Here is a 17,929-nt window from a genome sequence, read left to right on the forward strand (position 1 = left end):
GGATGCCCTTCAAGTTTATTGTAAATAAAAGCCTGTTGTTCTGTAACTCCAGTCTTTTGAGTTATTGATAGTGCATCACTGGTGTACATTTCTGTTGTTGTTGACGGGCAACAACATCATATTGATTTCAGATTTTAGCTGTCACATCTCTTTTCTGTCTCCCATTTAGCATGAATACATTGCCAAAGACAACGAAGAGAGTCCTTTGAGTAATGGGTCTGTCTGTAGATGAACTGGGTGGCAGTTATTTTTAACATTGCTGCTGAAGAAAACATCGTAGCTTTTCCCTTTATTTTGGCTCATTCTGGCAGCATGTCCTTCAGTTGGCCTGTGATGGTTCAATCGAACCATTCTTGGTGACGAACATTGAAGGTCTCACCCAGAGGGCAGTCAGTTCCCTCGCTACGTTCAGTGCTTTTTCCAAGTGCTGTCCAACAGGGGAACTGTGATTCCTCAGCTGAGAGATGACAGAGATGGTGATCAGAAGAGTTTCCTTGTCCCTATTTGACCAGAGGCCAAAAATCATGAAAGTCTGAATATATTTCTATTCACAAGCACACAGAAATAACCAAATCCTGAGGTCATCTTATGTCTTTTTATTACACAAGATATATAGTTAAAAAAAAATTACAAATCATAGAAGCCTCAACCCCAATTGATTGGAGAACAGAAAATGCTAGAAACACTCAGTGGTCAGACAGTACTTACAGGAAGAGAAAGAAAATTAACTGTTCAGGTTGAAGATTTAACATGTCCTTGTGCCTTCCTCATTAAACCAGGGATAATCCCTGGGCTAAATAGTAATGGTGGAGCGAGGATATACTAGGCCAGACCCTATATATTGTAACATTGTTCATGGTCTACTGGCCTCTATGGTAATGGTGGAGCGAGGATATATATTGTAACATTGTTCATGGACTACTGGCCTCAATGGATGCTCACTACTGTTACCAGACCTATTCATTGTCTTCTCCATTTATCCATGATTGTAGTGCCACACAAATTATTAAATCAGTTCTGATGGAGAATCCTCAGCCTGACATTAACTGCATGGATCATCCCTTTTGTTGCCTGTGCGTTGCACATCAGACAAGATAATATAATAAATAGGAGCAGGAGGAAGCCATCTGGCCAATCAATCCTGTTTCACCATTCAATATGATCATTGCTGATATGGCCGTGGACTCTGCAAAACTTGCCCACCCTGTACTTGCACACTTCCCTGTAATTCCCCTATTATTCAAAAATCTATCTGTTTCTTAAATACATTTAAATGAGGCAGAGATTGAGCAGAGATTTCACCAAGTCACTTCTCTCTAGGCGAAACAGTTCTTCCTCATCTTTGTCTTAAATATATTCCCCCGAATCTTGACATATGTCTTTGAGTTCTAGTATCACCTGCCAGTCGAACAACCTCACTGCTTCTATCTTATCTATTCCATCCATAATTTTATTTCATGCCTCTGCAATCGTTGCAGCAATCTCCTTCAGAACTCAAGGGTGCATTCCATCTGGTCCAGGAGATTTATCCAGTTGTTTTCCAACTGTCCCCCTAAACTCACATACTACTTTAAGCAATCCCTATGCCATAAGTGCTCTGTGATTGGTAAAGGATTGCTTAAGGTGGTATGTGAGTGTGAAGGGAAGGCTGAGAACCACTGCTTTAGACCCAAGTGTTACTGAAATAATTTGCTTGAGAAAAATTGTCATTGGCCCATTTCATTTGGAGTTATGAAACCGGGCACATAATGAGTTAGGTAGGTATGATTAAAATAGTGTTTTTCAAACTTTTTCTTTCCATCCACATACCACCTTAAGCAATCCCTTACTAATCACAGAGCACCCATGGCATAGAAGTTGCTTAAGGGAGAATGTGAGTTTAGGGGGGGCAGTTTAAAAAGAACTGCTTTAGACCATTTAGCTTCACCAAGTACCTTCTCTCTCATGATTTTGACAGCACTCACTTCACTTCCAAGAGATTCTTGAAAGTCTTGTAAGCTATTAATGACTTCTACCGTAAAGACTAATCCAAAATACTCATTCAGTTCCTCTGCCATCTCCCATTACAATCTCTCCAGCATAATTTTCTAACAGTCCTATGTCTACTCTTGTCTCTCTTTTTAAATACTGAAAAAAGCTTTTAATATTCTCTTTGATATTATTTCAAATTTTCTCTTTTCCTAATCATCCTTTTAGTTGCCTTTTAAAGTTTCTCTGTCCTCTATCCTCACATTTATTTTTACTTCCTTGTATGGCCTCTCTTCTGTTTTATTTTGGCTTTAAATTCCCTCATCAGCCATAATTGTCATTTTTCCATTCATAATTTTATTTCCTTTTGCTATATACCCATCCTTCACTTTCCTCATTTTTTTTGCAGAAACTCCAGCCATTGTTGATCTGATGTCTTCCCTAGTAGTGTGGTTTCCAGTCGACTTTAGCTAGTCTCTCATCACCATCTCTCATGCGACTGGAATTTCCTTTACTTCACTGAAATAACAACACATTGGACTTTAGCCTCTCCATTTCAACTCAGTCATATTGTGATCACTTCCTCCTGACACTCCCTTTGCCTAAAGCTCTCCAATCACTTCTGGTTCATGTAATAGAACCCAATCCAAAACAGCTCATCAGCAAGTTGCTCCAAGAAGCCATCCCAGAGGCTTTCCACAAACACTTGCTCCTGGGATCCCGTACCAACCTGGCTTTCCCAATCTACTTTCATGTTATCATTCAAAATTCGGTTTTGACTCCAACTCATTGATAGGCAGATGTGCAATTTGGATTAAATGAAAAGACAATACTCCACCTGCACATATACAATGGTTATATAGTAACAGTATAGTAACATTGCCCTTCTGACATGCCTTTTTTAATTCCTGTTGTATTTTGTAGTACACATCTTGACCACTGTGTAGAGGCCTGTATATAACTGCCATTACATTCATTTTACCTTTACCATTCCTTAACTCAACCCACAAGTATTCTATCTTATAATGAGAATTTCTAAACTGGGATAGGGCTTTATAAATTACCAAATGCAGGGGTTTTAGATAAACATGGATTTTTGTGGCTTGGACAGCAGTTTTATATAACCTATAGTTTATGATGACATGAAACAATGGTTTGCTAAGTTGTCCTCATGTGCTTCCAGTTGTTGACATCTCTCTTTGTTGTAAACTCCCAGGCTGCAGACACTAGTACTTATCATCTGTTGCTATCCACTCCTCAATTAACCTTAAATTATCTCAAATTGCTGTTGCCACGAGACATGCTTTGGAATTAAGGGCCTAAAAATGATCCAAAATGTAGGTTCACTTTATCGTGAGACATTGCGTCAAGAAAGTCGTTGTAGTTTTAACATAATACATTCAGCAGTTAATACCATAATCTATTCTAGGGTTTCATATTTTGCAATAAAAAGGAACTAAGAAAGCATCTTGGGAAATAATATAAAAATATTAGTTTATTTTTCCTTGTTTTGGTTGATAAGCTTCAGATTTTGTTGATATTTTCTCCAACTTCTTGCTGCAAATCAAAGAAAATTTCCAATTACAGATCCTGAAAAATATTATTGCCCCATTTTTTCTTCTTTGTCACCAGTGTAGAGATTAAAATGCCTTAAAGGTGTTTAGATCATATTTATATACTGATCAATAGATAATTTAAATAAATGGTAATATATGTGAATATATCTAACGTGATCTTGTACCCAGGCTATATGTTATTACGAGTTGGATCATTAAAATTTTACAGTAAACATAAGGTATGCCGATCTAATAAATGTACATAGTACTTTCAAATGTGAAGATTGTGTCCTTACCTTAAGTAGCGCAAAGCCCGTTTGACCCACTTATCCTTTGGATTTGCACAAACCCAACGACGTTTCACTGTGTACAGTCTATGAAGATAAGTGATGGAAAAAGTTAATTTCTTCACGACCTCAGCTGAAATGATTTCAGAAGTAATTTGTCTTTTTCAGACCCAATCCTACTCACAAAATAGCATCAATGTCACAAACTTCATTGGATCTCTGTTCCACATAGCCAGCAATACGTACAAATGGCAGCGATGACTTGGAATATTTGAGGCAACAGGCTTGCCCAGATAAACTTACTGGAAAAAAAATAATTTGTAAAGGTGTTAGAAGCTGGTTAGAAAGAAGCAGACTAGTGCTGAGACCAAGTATAATCCACCAAGCTGCTTTCTCCTCAGGCCATTGTCTTCTTCAGATCCCTTTCTCCCACTCAGCTGAGCAATGATCCATGGTTGGTGTATATTCTTTGATGAAATCTATCATATTCCGAAATACATATTTTACTTGTTAAATTGAACGTAGACACAGCAGTGAAAATCCTACTGGAAGCATACAGATTAAGAACAGAGATTTTTTTCAACATTTTTATTTTACCTTTCTTCTGGTGTCTATGAGAGCCAGACATAATAATGAAAGTATAAGGAGGAGCAGTGCATTTAGTTTTTTGAATCCCAGCAGCCAACATATACAAGGCTGAAGCTTTAACTTCCCTACACTCTTACTATGCCTTTTGAGTTCAAGTATCAATTAATTTCTCTCTGGGCAGAGAGGCTTGAATATTTATCTGAAGAAATCTCTCTTCATCTCTGTGTTAAGTAGCTAATCCTTTTTCTGAGACTAGCCCATAGTCCTAAAATCACAAGGCAGTGAAGTCACATGTCTATTCATGTACAAACTCATCTTGAAATACATAACAACTGAGATGGAAACCATTGGCCTCATGATTCGAGAAGGTATCATTGCTTTCATGTCTTGCACTAACTTAATCAACCCTGGTCAGTACCTTGAAAAAATAACTTGCAAGTTCTTTCAGAGTGGAGACAAGAAAATAATTAGTTGTGATGCCTACTCGAGAGATCCATTCCAGAAATCATTCTCCCACTATCACCCAAGCCAAGAAGGTGAAGAAATTCATAGGTTTAAATGAAATTAACTTAAGATGGGGATTGTCAGCCTTGTCTGATCAACCTCTTAAAATACTTCATTTCCTACATTTTATGAATTTGTCCACTGTATATACTGTATCTTTGCAAAAATATGGGCATTCCTAGGTGAGTAGGCTAAATGAATACACAGAACTCTAATTATGTGTTCACCAGGTTTGTGCAGTAAAGATTAATTCTTAATTGGCTTGAACTAATTTGATTTGGACCTGTAAGGATTATTCAAGCGTCCATCACTGTAGAGACCTCTGATTGCAAAAACATTTTCAAATGGTCCTTAATTGCAATGCCATTTAACTGATCTTAGGTGTCACTTTCTCAGATTTATTTACAATGAAATCGCTCAATTTAAACCAAAAGAGGTTCGAGAGTTACGATTTCTTAGACCTTATTTCTGGAGCAGTATTTGAGCTTCTAATTCATATTCTTCCTCAAACACTGAATGTAGTCCTCTTTAAAATCAAGACAAGACCATAAACTGCACCTGTGTATCTATTCATGTACAAACTCAAGTTGAAATATATAAACAAGTGAGGTGGAAGCCACTGCCCTCATGATTCAAGAAGGTATTATTGCTTTCATGTCCTGCACTAACTTAATTGATCCTGATCAGGCATAAGAAAATTATTTCCAAGTTCTTTCAGTTTGGAGACAAGAAAATAATTAGTTGAGATGCCTGTTCAAGAGATCCAAACCACAAATCAGCTAAGACAACCTCCGCAGGAGGGAAAATATAGAGGTGGATGAGAACAAGGACGATCACTCTACCATTTTATACTTTGGCTGAACATTTACTTAAGTCGACAGAGGAGACATTTAGAGGTCCATAGACATACCCTTTTTGTGCTGTGTACTGATTTGCCACAAGTGCAATGAAAGTGCAATGAAAGGAGAAACTGGCAAAGGGAAATGTGAGGCAAAAAAAAAACTTTGCGTGCATTCATTAAGTCTTCAAGAAGATCTTATTACCTGGCACAATGATATTTTGCAGAGCATTGCATTTTAAGTTTAAAATGCTCATTATTCAATCTACCTAAAGAAAATTTTCTGAACCAATTTTTCCAGCTTAGCATGCTAATGTTTTGTATTGAAATGATCATTAACATACAATGAGAAAAAAGGGATGCAGAACTAACCTGTATATGATCCAGAAATGCAGAGCAGGTTCAAGATCACCAGTGACATCAAACTAGCATTTAATGAATTGTGGCCCATTCTTTTTTTGCTCCGTTTTCCCCTTTGGTTGACCTACTCAAGATAATGAGTGATTTCAACTGCAACACGCTATTTCTTTTGTAAGGACCTTCACTGTTTGTTCATTCTTGCATTTACCACAACAAACAACTTGCCTGTGACGGAAGCAAACCTTTAAAGTTCTGATTTCCTATTTCCCTTATTTTGAACTTGTGTCACAAATCGGCAGGGAAATTCCCACCAAGGAGCTCCAGAAGTCTTCTTTTACACCTGTTCAGGCTTCTTTTGAGGCTGTGCTATTTGTAGAATGTGGAATGTTTTTGTAATTTATTGATTTCAAGTGGTATGAATTCAAATGATAAAAGTACTCCATGTTAAAATGAACATTAGGCCCTTTTTCAAGGTTTTGTGGAGCTGAGAATTTCTCTGATACTTTGTGAATTTACCACCGTAAATTAAAAGCCTAAGAAATTATCATCCTCCCTGGCCATTACATCTCTTGAGGCAATGTAAAAAATAGATGTTAGAAGCCCAAAAATGACCGAATGGCATCAGTGAAGAGAGAATCAGAGATACTGTTTCAGCTGTAGAGACAGAATATTAATCTCTGTTTCAATGGACATAAACACAACAGTGACCAAAGCACAGCTTCTCCTGACCACTGAATTACTTAGGCAGAGGAATCGGGTTCTTTGACAGGTCCATGCCCTGACCCATCCAATATGTTATACAGGCATACATGTAACATATAAATTCAATTTGAATGCTGTGTAATGTTAATAAGTTGGTACTAATGTTGAGAAATTCTAAAAATGTACAATCTGTATTTAAAACTACTTGTGAGTTTTACATAGTGTATCACAGATGTTACAATCATTCCCCTGCATGAACAACAGCATCAGATCATTTTCTTGGTTGGCAAAGTTACGGCACGGATAGAAAATGTGGCATTTTAAATGTCTTGTGCGAATCACACAAATGAAAGACGATCCAAGGAGTGCAGAATTAATAGGTGAATTGCCATCAAACTTAATTGTAGGTGCATAAAACACTGAAACAGAACTTTCAGCCCACTGAAACAATGCTGAGTAGCAATCATCCATTGACCCCAACCTTATCTTCTGTCATTACCACCTTCACCCCTATTTCTAAGGGTAAGCTACACAATAGGGGGCAGTTGTCAAAGCCCAAATAAGCCATCAAATGCATGTTTCCATGATGTGGGAGGAAGCAGGAGCAGCCAGAACAGGGAGAACAGCCAAACTCCAAACTGAGAGCAGTGGAAGTCAGGATTGAACCTGGGTCCTGGAACTGTGAGGCAGCAACTCTAATAGCCATGTCACTATGCAAACAATGAACTATTCCTGCAAGAGTGTATAGGGTCTCCATGCATTGTGCTTCTGTGTACTGTGTCTCTATGTATCGTACCTCTCTGTGAGGCAGCAGCTCTAATAGCTGTGTCACTGCTCTAACAATTAAGTACTGTATTCCTGCAATAGTTTATAGTGTCTCTATGCATTAAATCAAATAAGTGTGCAAATCAAACTGATGAACATGCGACTATTTTGGTATAGTCCAATCTATTTATTTTGCATTATAATACTTGTTATTCTTAACATGAACACAAATCCAATGGTATAGAATTTCCCTGGAGGCTCAAGTCAACTCTACTCTCTCATTATCCACTTTACCTTGAGGAAATTTCCCTCCCCCCCCCGCCAGCAAGCGGTTCCTTAATGATGCTGGCTCCAACCTGATCAGTGGAGCTCCTGTGCGGTCTTCTTTTCATGAAACTCTTTTGTCAGCCAGATCAACCTTGACCTCATAATCTTTGTCAAGGCTGGATATAAAGATACAGTCATGCACCGCGTACCGTCCATCTGGGCAACGTCCGGCTGCAGATACGCCCTTGGTCCCATAGGATATAATAGAGTTCAGAAATCCAGATCAGAGAATGGGATGTAGTGGCTTCCCCCAGACAACAGGTGTATCTCACTGTCTTGTATACAAAGCAATTGCACTGCCAGGTGTATAATGAGACAGTACATATATAACCTATAATACATTCATCTTGATAGTCATAATAAATGCCTATGTTACCATAATAAGGTGTTCACACAACATGCAAATTGAATAACATCCTATTACACAGAACGTATTGTGGACGTTAAGTGACGCGTGACTATAATTTAATTAACTCTCAACAGTGAGAGTGCAGGCTAACATTTCAGTTTTGTAAAGCACCTCATGCTTTCTGCAGGTGGAACCATTAAACTTAGGGATACCCAAGAAGTTAGATTAAGGGGAGGAAGAGGGGAAAATATGATTTAATTAAAAAGAGGTGAAAAGAAGATATAGGTTTTCCTATAAATTGAAGATGATCCTGGAAGAGTAAACAATTTTGGCAGGAAGATAATCGTTACAGAATTTTTGCAATTATCCCTACATGTCCATGATTGCTAGATTGGATTAAATACGTTAAAACCACATTTCAAAAGCATTAACCAAAACTAATCTGGATCACTTCAACACTTCAGCTCCATATTCTGTATCTACAACTATCAGTCTATGGATAGCTAAAGCACATTAACATGCTGAAGTTTCCAATTTAATTCTTTGCAATAATGTTCAGGATTAATGATACTGGTTTTATTTTGCTTACTTTGTCATTTCAGTGAAATTTTTAGCTGATACTGAAGCATCATAAGATTTTAAATATTTTATGCTTTCATATCATTCATATTTTGCCAATGGATTTCTCGAGATTAAAAAATAAGGTACCCTTTATGATTTTTTCTTGATCAGTAACTTGTTCATTGCTTGTTATTTTATGCATATGTGCACGTCTGCTTGTTGTTTAGTTGATTACAAGGACAGAATGATGCTTTGTGGTCATGTGGTGTAGCCTTTAGCTCAACAACATGCCAAGTGGTCAATTGTTTCTATAATCATATAACCATATAACCACTTACAGCACAGAACAGGCCAGTTTGGCCCTACTAGTCCATGCCGGAACAAATCCCCACCCTCCTAGTCCCACTGACCAACACCTGGTCCATACCCCTCCAATCCTCTCCCCTCCATGCACTGGGGTCTGCATAAAATACTAGCATTGCACAAATCTTATTTTCCCTCCCCTGAACTCTGACATCATGGCCTAAATAAATATGTTGCAGATAAATAGTTGACTTGGTGTTCACATTCAATCAGAAATTAGAGTTCAGCCACCTCTCAATAATTTTGAAGTCATTAACTCCTTGACTTGCCTACAAGGGTCAGGAATCCTTTTAGATGCGTCGACAAAGGGAAATGGAAAGATGCTTTATCAGAATACATCGAGCATGATGTTTTTCTTCCATCACAATTGTTGAGATTGTTCAATTATATGCCCTTAATAAATCTTCCCACCTTCCCACTTCCTCTTTCCCTTTAAGACATCTTGAAAAATCTTCCAATTCAATCTTTTATCACTTTAACTGAATCTCTTAGGATATCAATGGTGTGTGCTAAATGATTTTTAGCTTTACACTCATAGAAACATCAAGATTTCATCATTCTAAATCACACATGTCAAATTCTGGCCCGCGGGATATAATTATATTTGGCCCGCAAGATCATATTAAATATATATTAGAGTTGGCCCGCTGGCTGCCGCGCCAGTATAGCGCATGCACACTGAAGGTGAAAATGAAGACGCCGGAGGTGTGGAGGGTTCTCAGAGTCCCGAATCCCGGGGATCAGAGCGCCGCACTCAGCCGGCCCGGCATATATGTTCATTCAAATGACAATAAACTTGAATTTGAAAATACATCTTAAACTTGGACACACGCCTGGCTTGTCAATCACTGCAAATATATCATAAAGATGCTTACAAATTCCGCTTCCCTTGCAGAAAGAGACAAAATATAATGGGCATTGGTAGTGACAAACTGTAACAAGCCCTCCTGCATTTTACTCAATATTATATAAAATTTTTTCAATGAACTTAGTATGTTAAAAGGGAGCACAGGAAACTGAGCCTGAGTAAGTTTCAAACAAATGCAGGCAACCCAGAGTTCCGTCAGTTTAAAAAGGAAGTGTGGTAATTGTGACCTGAAGAGGAGCATGGGGACAGAGCCCAGTAAGTGGAAGACGAGCAAGAAAACTTGGATGCTGGTGAGCAGAAGGTGAGAACTGGGATAGTGGTGAGTAGATGGTTAGCATGGGGACCAGGGCACTGGTGTGTGGCATGAGAGTGTAGCAAACACCACCTGGTGAGCCACAGCCTACATCACTGGGAATAGTCAGATTGAGGATGGTCAGAGTTTTGCCAGTATTGTAAAATATTAATGAATTTTGTGACATGCTTATGACCATAAATTCTGATTCTATTAAAGCAAGAATGATGTGAAACATTATGAACTAACAATCAACTATCCAAATTAATTTAATATTTTATTTAGGTCACAAACTTAATGGCACTCTGAGTCATTAGACTCCATCCACCAGCTTAACATTTCACTCTTTCATAAAGAACATTTACTGACTGAAATAAAAACTTAAGAAATGAGTAACATCGCTTTCAAACCCGAACCAATAAATCTATTCTCTGAAGAATTTCCATTGCACGTCGGAAACATGAGTGATCCACCCCCATCCTCGAAAAGGAAGGGGGAAATTTAGATTTTGTGAATACCATCGATGAAGCATTTGTTGATGAATGGCTGTTTAACTACTATTACAAAATTGCGTTTTCAATGAGATCCCCTCGATAAGAACAAAAGTTTCAATATTTAAACTGGAGTCTTCCCAAATGATAACATTTACACATTCTTATTCAAAATAACAGAGAGAGAGAAATCTTCCACAATGAGTTTCCTCATGTTAATACTTTTGAGAAGCCAAAATGAAAACTAAGGACTTTATAAGAATGCCTTCAAGTTGAAAGAGGACTGAAAATAGGAGGGAAGTGTCCAGAGAAACCAGTTAGCTTTTACAAACTTACAGATTGATACTGTAAGGGAAGATTTGAAGACCATGGGATATCATGTTTTAAATTTAAATGTAGACATACAGCATGGGTTCAGGCCCTTTCAGCCCACGTGCCCATGCCACCCAGTTACACCCAATTGACCTACAATCCCAATGGTGGGAGGAAACTAGAGCACCTGGATGAAACCCACGCAGACACAGGGAGAAAGTACAAACTCCTTAAAGACAGCACGAGATTCGAACCATGGTCCCGATCACTGGCACAGTAACAGTGTTACGCTAACCGCTGCGCTAACTGTGCCAACCTTTGCAATTTCAAGGTAGATACGGAATGCATGATACATTCATCATAATTGCAACAAAAATGTGAGCACAGGAGAAAAGTATTGATATAATTGAGCAGCAGGGACTAAAAATGAAAGATGAGTGCACTGCATTAATTTTTGGAAAATAGAAGGAAACAAAAGAGATTGTAGGCAATAGTCAGAGACTAAACTAAATGTTAAGAGAATGATTTACCATCAGATTGAAAACTTCACCAGGTCTGAATACCACTGAATAACATTTGATTCAGAGACAATTTTCTTCATCATGTTGGCTTTGAATTAAAAACTGTGCACACTTGTTCACTTTGCAAGAATTACAAAATATTTAGAACTCATTAACCCATTTAACTCATTTTTTTTTTAAATCTCTTTTGAATACTCCAAAAGATGAACAAGATTAACTGGGACACAGTCAAGAAGCAGAACAGAGGTAAATATGGCTGATGTAATCGGTGGCCCAAGTTGAATTAGGTTATCTCATTTTGGAATGTTGATGTAAGTTTGTGCCAGCAAATAATTTATAACCACAGGTTATAAACTGTAAAAATTGATGGGATAACATACATTCAGAACTGAAAATTTAAAAAAAAAATGCTGAAAATCTAAAATAAAAGCAGAAAATGCTGGAAACATTCAGCAGGTCAGGCTGCATCTGAGGAAAGAGATTTCGGGTTGAAAATAATTCTGGCTCAGCATTTTCAGTTTTTACTGCAGTTCCTTTTAATCAATATTCTAATTATATATCCTGATGATTTAATTAGGTGAAGCAAATTTTAGTTTGTAAAGAATTAAGAGTTTTCGCCCAATTACTTACTGGCCAGCTGTTGGTTTCACGAGTTGGAGCTGGTTAACCTCTGAACATTAATGAGTAGGATGTGTTAACCTCCAAATCTACAGTGTGCAGTCACATACTCTTCAAATGAATAAATGGTAGAAAGTCTTCCTGTTCATGAATAACAATTTTCAGATTTACTCTACTGAGTACAATGTTGAAATATAGCTGGATGGCACCGCACAAGTTTTGCAGTTTAAAGCAAGAAATAAAGTTATATGATGAAAAAAAAAAGATAGAAGTAATAAAGAATATAACTAATTGGGCCAGTTGACAGTTTCCATTTTGTCATGGCACAATTCAGGCTCAATATCATCTTCATCTTTTTGTCCTCTTAGCAAAACATTGCATGACCTTTTGGGTGAACTAAACAAATTCTGAATAAAAATGGAAAGGAAGAAACTTTAAGAATTGCCTCTCTAACTACCTCGGTTGACCAATAGACTATTATGTCTTGGAGTTATTCAGACTAGTTGCAGCTCACTGCTTAACAAAGCTTGTTTATAACATTTTAGATTGGATTAAATCCAGCATTTATAACAATTATATATTCCTGGTTTTGAATTACATTCCAATACTTCAAGGTATGCTTGTCTATTAAAGTCTGGAACAAAATCCTGTTTATTTTTGCAGTCATACATTTAGGTCAGATTAGCTTTACCTTAATTGCAAAAAAGTAAAACAAATTGACCTGTGTTATCTATTTGCTGAAAGAAGCTGTTAGAGGGTAAAATGACTCAGGGTGGAGTTCCAGCATCTTATTGTGAGATGATTGTCCTATCAAGAATGGTTAGACAGTTTGGGTCTCTATTCCTTGTAATTTAGAAGAATGATGGGTGACCTTGTTGAAACTTATCATGTATGAAAGGATAAATGTGAGATGTTTTCACTCGTAGAGAGTTACACACAAGGGGACATGGTTGCAAAATAAGAGGCTAGAGATTGTTTTTTTCTCTTCATCAGCCCATGAATCTCTGGAATTTGTCTGGATGCCAGAATATTAAATATATATATTTTTTTTCTTTGGCTTGGCTTCGCAGACAAAGATTTATGGAGGAGTATGTCCATGTCTGCTGCAGGCTCGTTATTAACTGACAAGTCTGATGCGGGACAGGCAGACACAGTTGCAGTGGTTGCAAGGGAAAATTGGTTGGTTGGGGTTGGGTGTTGGGTTTTTCCTCCTTTGTCTTTTGTCAGTGAGGTGGGCTCTGCGGTCTTCTTCAAAGGAGGTTGCTACCCGCCGAACTGTGAGGCGCCAAGATGCACGGTTTGAGGCGATATCAGCCCACTGGCGGTGGTCAATGTGGCAGGCACCAAGAGATTTCTTTAGGCAGTCCTTGAACCTCTTCTTTGGTGCACCTGTCTCGGTGGCCAGTGGAGAGCTCGCCATATGAGATAAATCAACATTTGAAAGATCAAGGAATCGAAGGATATGGGGAAGGGCATAGTTGAGACCAGGGTGGACAGATTAAATTTTGGGATAGGTTTGAGGGACCTGGTCACCTACTCTTTTCCCTATTTTCTTGTAGGCTTGTGTTCTTCTCTGTTGTTTTAAAATAGTTATTATTTTAACATGATCACTTTTTATTGTATTTGAAGTTTCCTTTCATTTCTTAATGTGCTGCATGAAAAGATTTTAATGTTCCAAATTTTTCAGCATCTAATACTTGTATTGCATATCATTAAGTGATTTGTGATCAATCTTGGGTGTAATCTTCTAACTGTGTGGTGCGCTGTTAGACAGAATCAGATACACACAAGGTAAAGACTCCTTTAATCCACAAAGACTTCCACAGAGCCAGGATGACTGTGACTGCAGCAACGCTGAGTGAGGCCTCGGGAGGCTGGCGCAGGCTAATATCCCGGAGGGTGATTGACACCCGACCGGATGGGGCTTGATCCATTCAGGCCGACTGATTGGCAGCCGGCCAGGTGTTGTCCTGTCCCCTTACTCCCCTGCAGGTACAGATGTTGCCCCCTGCATTAGGCCAGTGGTGCATCACCACATTCACTCCCTTCTTTAAAATTGTCCCGGGAGGGGCAGTAACAAGAAATCACATCCACTATGTACATACAATATTTACAGGTTGAGACGATTCGGCAGCCACCGGGGTCTCTGTGACCGCAGTAGGACTGGCTCCTGGTCACTGGTCAGAGGGGAAGTGGGGGGGCTGGCGGCAGGGGTGTGTGTGGAGGGGTGGCCAGGGGTCGACGTATGCGGGTCATATTGGATGGGTGGGGGGCGGGTTCATCTCCTAAGGCTGAAGTGGGCCCCTAGTGGTCAAGGAGGCCCTGCGTGCACCATAGCTGCCTGATGACGGGGATGTATGCTCAGTCAGCGTCATCCTGGGTTGGAGGGTTGCGTGGTGTGGTGGATGTTCCTGCTGGTGCCAGGTCCCTGGTTGAGATGGTGTCCTTCCTGCCACTGCTGAACCTAACGAAAGCATAGTTATGGTTTGCATGAAGGAGGAAAACCTGCTCGACCAGGGCTTCGGCCTTGTGTGTCTGTACATGCTTATGCAGAAGCACTGGTCCTGGGGACATGAGCCATGCTGGGAGTGACATTCCAGTCGCCGACCTCCTGGGGAATGAGAACAGGTGTTCGAGAGGGGTCTCGTTGGTAGCAGTGCACAGCAGTGACCAAATGACTTGGAGCGCCTCGGGCAGGGCGTCCTGCCAGAACTCAACGGCCCACCCTTTCGACCTGAGAGCCAGGAGGACTGCCTTCCAGACCACCCCATCCTCGCATTCCACTTGCCCGTTGCCTCTTCGGATACAGCTTGTCATGCGACTGGACATGATGCCCCTCACCGTCAGGTGCTGGCGCAGCTCGTTCCTCATGAAACTAGACACCCGGTCGCTGTTGATGAAGGCATGGTAGCCAAACATGGTGAAAATCTGCCCCAAGACCGTGATGACGGTGGCTGTGGAGGTGTCCGGACAAGGGATGGCGAAAGGGAAGCATGGGTACTCATCCACTACCGTGAGGAAGTAGACGTTTCGGTTCATGGAAGGCAGGGGCCCTTTGAAGTCCATGCCAAGATGCTCGAAAGGCCGAGTAGCCTTTACAACCTGGGCCTGGGGGTGGGGGGGTGGCGGAAGAAGCGGGGTTTACACTCTGCACAGACCCAATATGCCTTGGTCATGGTCCCTGATGTCCCTGATGATGTATGGCAGATTTCGGGACTTAACGAAATAGTACAACTGGGTGACGTCCGGATGGCAGAGGGGGTCATGCAATGCCTGCAACCTGTCTTCATGCACAGATGCGCAGGTGCAAGAGAGGGCATCAGAGGAGTCGTTAAACTTCCCGGGGTGGTACTGGATGTCATAGCTGTAGGTTGCCAGCTCGACTCTCTAGCGCAGGATCTTGTCATTTTTCATCTTGCTCTTGTGGGTAGTGTTAAACATGAATCTCCACCGAGAAGGGGAAGTCTTCATCCACAGCCTGCATCATGGTGTCCGCGATGTCATGCCTGATGCGGGTGAAGGCTGCCTGCGTCTCAGGTGGGAGGGAAAAAGTTGAGGCTTGGGCCAGTGGGCGGACCTTGCCCGAGAAGTGAGGGACCCACTGCGAGTAATAAGAGAACAGGCCCAGGCACCTGCGGAGGGCCTTTAGCGTGGGGGGGAGGGGTAACTCCATTAATGGGCGGATCCTTTCCGGATCTGGGCCGACAACTCCATGGGCCATGATGTACCGCAGGATGGCGAGGCGGGTGGTGCTGAACACACACTTCTCCTTTTCTAAGTGAGGTTCAGGTCTGCAGCCGTCTGGAGGTATTTTTCCAGGTTAGCATCATGGTCCTGAAGGTCACGGCCGCAGATAGTGACGTTATCCAGATATGCGAATGTCACCTTCAGCTTATGCCGTTCTACCATGCGATCCATCTTCTGCTGGAAGACGGAGACCCCATTCGTGACCCCAAAAGGAACCCAGCGGAACTATACAGGCACCCATCCGCCTCAAAGGCGGTGTAGGGCTGGTCCTTCAGGTGGATATGGAATTTGTGATATGCCAACTTCAGGTCAATCATAGAGAAAATCTGGTAGTGGGCTATCTCATTAACCATGTCGGCAACCTCGGCAGGGGGTAAGCATCCAGCTGGGAGTACCGATTAATGGTCTGGGTTTAATTCACGACCGTCCTCAGCATACTTCCTCCTTTGACCACCAAGACTTGGGCTCTCCAAGGGCTGTTACTAGGCTCCATAACGCCTTCTGCTAGGAGTCGCCTCACCGCCCCCTTGATGAAGTCCCTATCTGCAGCGCAATAGCGCCTACTTCTGGTGGCGATCGGCTTGCAGCCTAGCGCAAGATGTGGAAAGAGCGCCAGTGGGGTGATGCGCAGTGTGGAGAGGCCGCAGGGAGGCTGGGGCTGGTAGGTTGGCGTGCTGTGCAATGTGAGTGGAGGTTGGGGCCCCCCGAAGGCAAGGGTGACACAATGCAGATGGCACTTGAAATCCAGGCCCAGGAGGAGTGGTGCGCAGAGTTTGGGCATGACCAGGAGTCTGAATCCTGTGTAAGTCTCCCCTCCCACCATTATATCGACTGAGCAGCACCCGAGGGTACCAACAGTCTTATCCTTGGTGGCGAGGGCGATCGAGCAGGTGGTGGGGTGGACCTTTAACCTTAGGGAGTGGCCACGCTCGGGTGAATGAAGCTCTTGGTGCTGCCAATGTTGAACAGGCATTTTGTTACCTGCCCTTTGACTCGTACATCTATCATCGAGTGCCCGAAATCGTGGAAAATGTCCCTGGACAGGGTGGTGGTGGCCAGGACCATCTCGGAGTCAGAGTCATCACTATCAAGAGGGATGGGGAGCGTCAATAGGGCGGCCTGGTCATCGCCCGTGTTGACCACATCAACATTGGTCGTGAGGTGCAGCATGCAGTAGCCGATGGCCTCTGGTGGCGTGGGGAGCATCGGTCAAGCGGCCTGGTCATCACCCGTGCTGACCATGTTGCCGTCAGTTGCTGGGTATGGCATGTGGCAGCTGATGGCACCCGGAACCGTGGGGAACATCAGTAGGGCGGGGTGGTCATCGCCCATGTTGACCACGTCATTCTCAACATCATCGGGGGCCCTCCGTGTCGGGCACTGCCAGTGCCAGTGATGTCGTTACATCAGCCGGACATGATGTCACACTGTGAGCTGGAAGTGATGTCGCTGCAGTTTCCAGTGAGCGGTGAGGGCGAGGGCTGGTGCAGATGCTCGGGGCACACGCTGCGACGGTTGCTGGTAGGGCCAGAGGTTGCGTGGTCAAAGTCGGGGAAGGTGGAAGTCATCGCAGGGATAATGGCACCGACTGGCACGTGCACATGGGGGGGTCTGCAGGGGAGGTAGGGAGGTCATAGAGGGCCGCTGAGCTGCCAGCAGGTTTAGAGAAGCACACTTTTGCAAAGTGGCCTTTCTTGCCGCATCAGAAACAATATTGGTTCCTAGCTGTGCAGTTTTGGTGCAATTGTCGATCTGACCCACACCAGGACCCACAGTACTTATAGGTCCACTGGGCGCCTGCCGCAGCGACGATTTTCTACCCAGCTTGGCCTGGGGTTGCAGCTGCAGTGTGAGAGGGCCATGAGGGAGCCTAGGGGAACCTGGAATCGAAGGCCAATGTGCAAGACTGCTG

General features: G+C 41.9%; 1 protein-coding gene across 4 annotated transcripts in view; it reads right to left on the reverse strand.

Moving 5' to 3' along the window:
* LOC138742327 (C-C motif chemokine 20-like) overlaps positions 1-17,929 on the reverse strand; it is a 107,340-nt gene continuing 89,411 nt past the window's right edge. For 2 of the 4 annotated variants that reach the window (XM_069896590.1, XM_069896589.1), the window contains 3 exons: positions 3,996-4,113; positions 3,821-3,898; positions 582-3,525 (listed from right to left, as the gene is read on the reverse strand). In XM_069896590.1, the coding sequence (XP_069752691.1) occupies positions 3,459-3,525; positions 3,821-3,898; positions 3,996-4,113 (263 nt within the window). In that variant the 3' untranslated portion in view covers positions 582-3,458. Of the gene's footprint in view, positions 458-581; positions 3,526-3,820; positions 3,899-3,995; positions 4,114-6,113; positions 6,305-17,929 lie in introns of those variants that run through there. The other 2 variants (XM_069896591.1, XM_069896588.1) reach the window with 2 other exon arrangements.

The sequence above is a fragment of the Narcine bancroftii genome, chromosome 9, assembly GCF_036971445.1.
Source record: "Narcine bancroftii isolate sNarBan1 chromosome 9, sNarBan1.hap1, whole genome shotgun sequence".
Classification (NCBI taxonomy): domain Eukaryota; kingdom Metazoa; phylum Chordata; class Chondrichthyes; order Torpediniformes; family Narcinidae; genus Narcine; species Narcine bancroftii.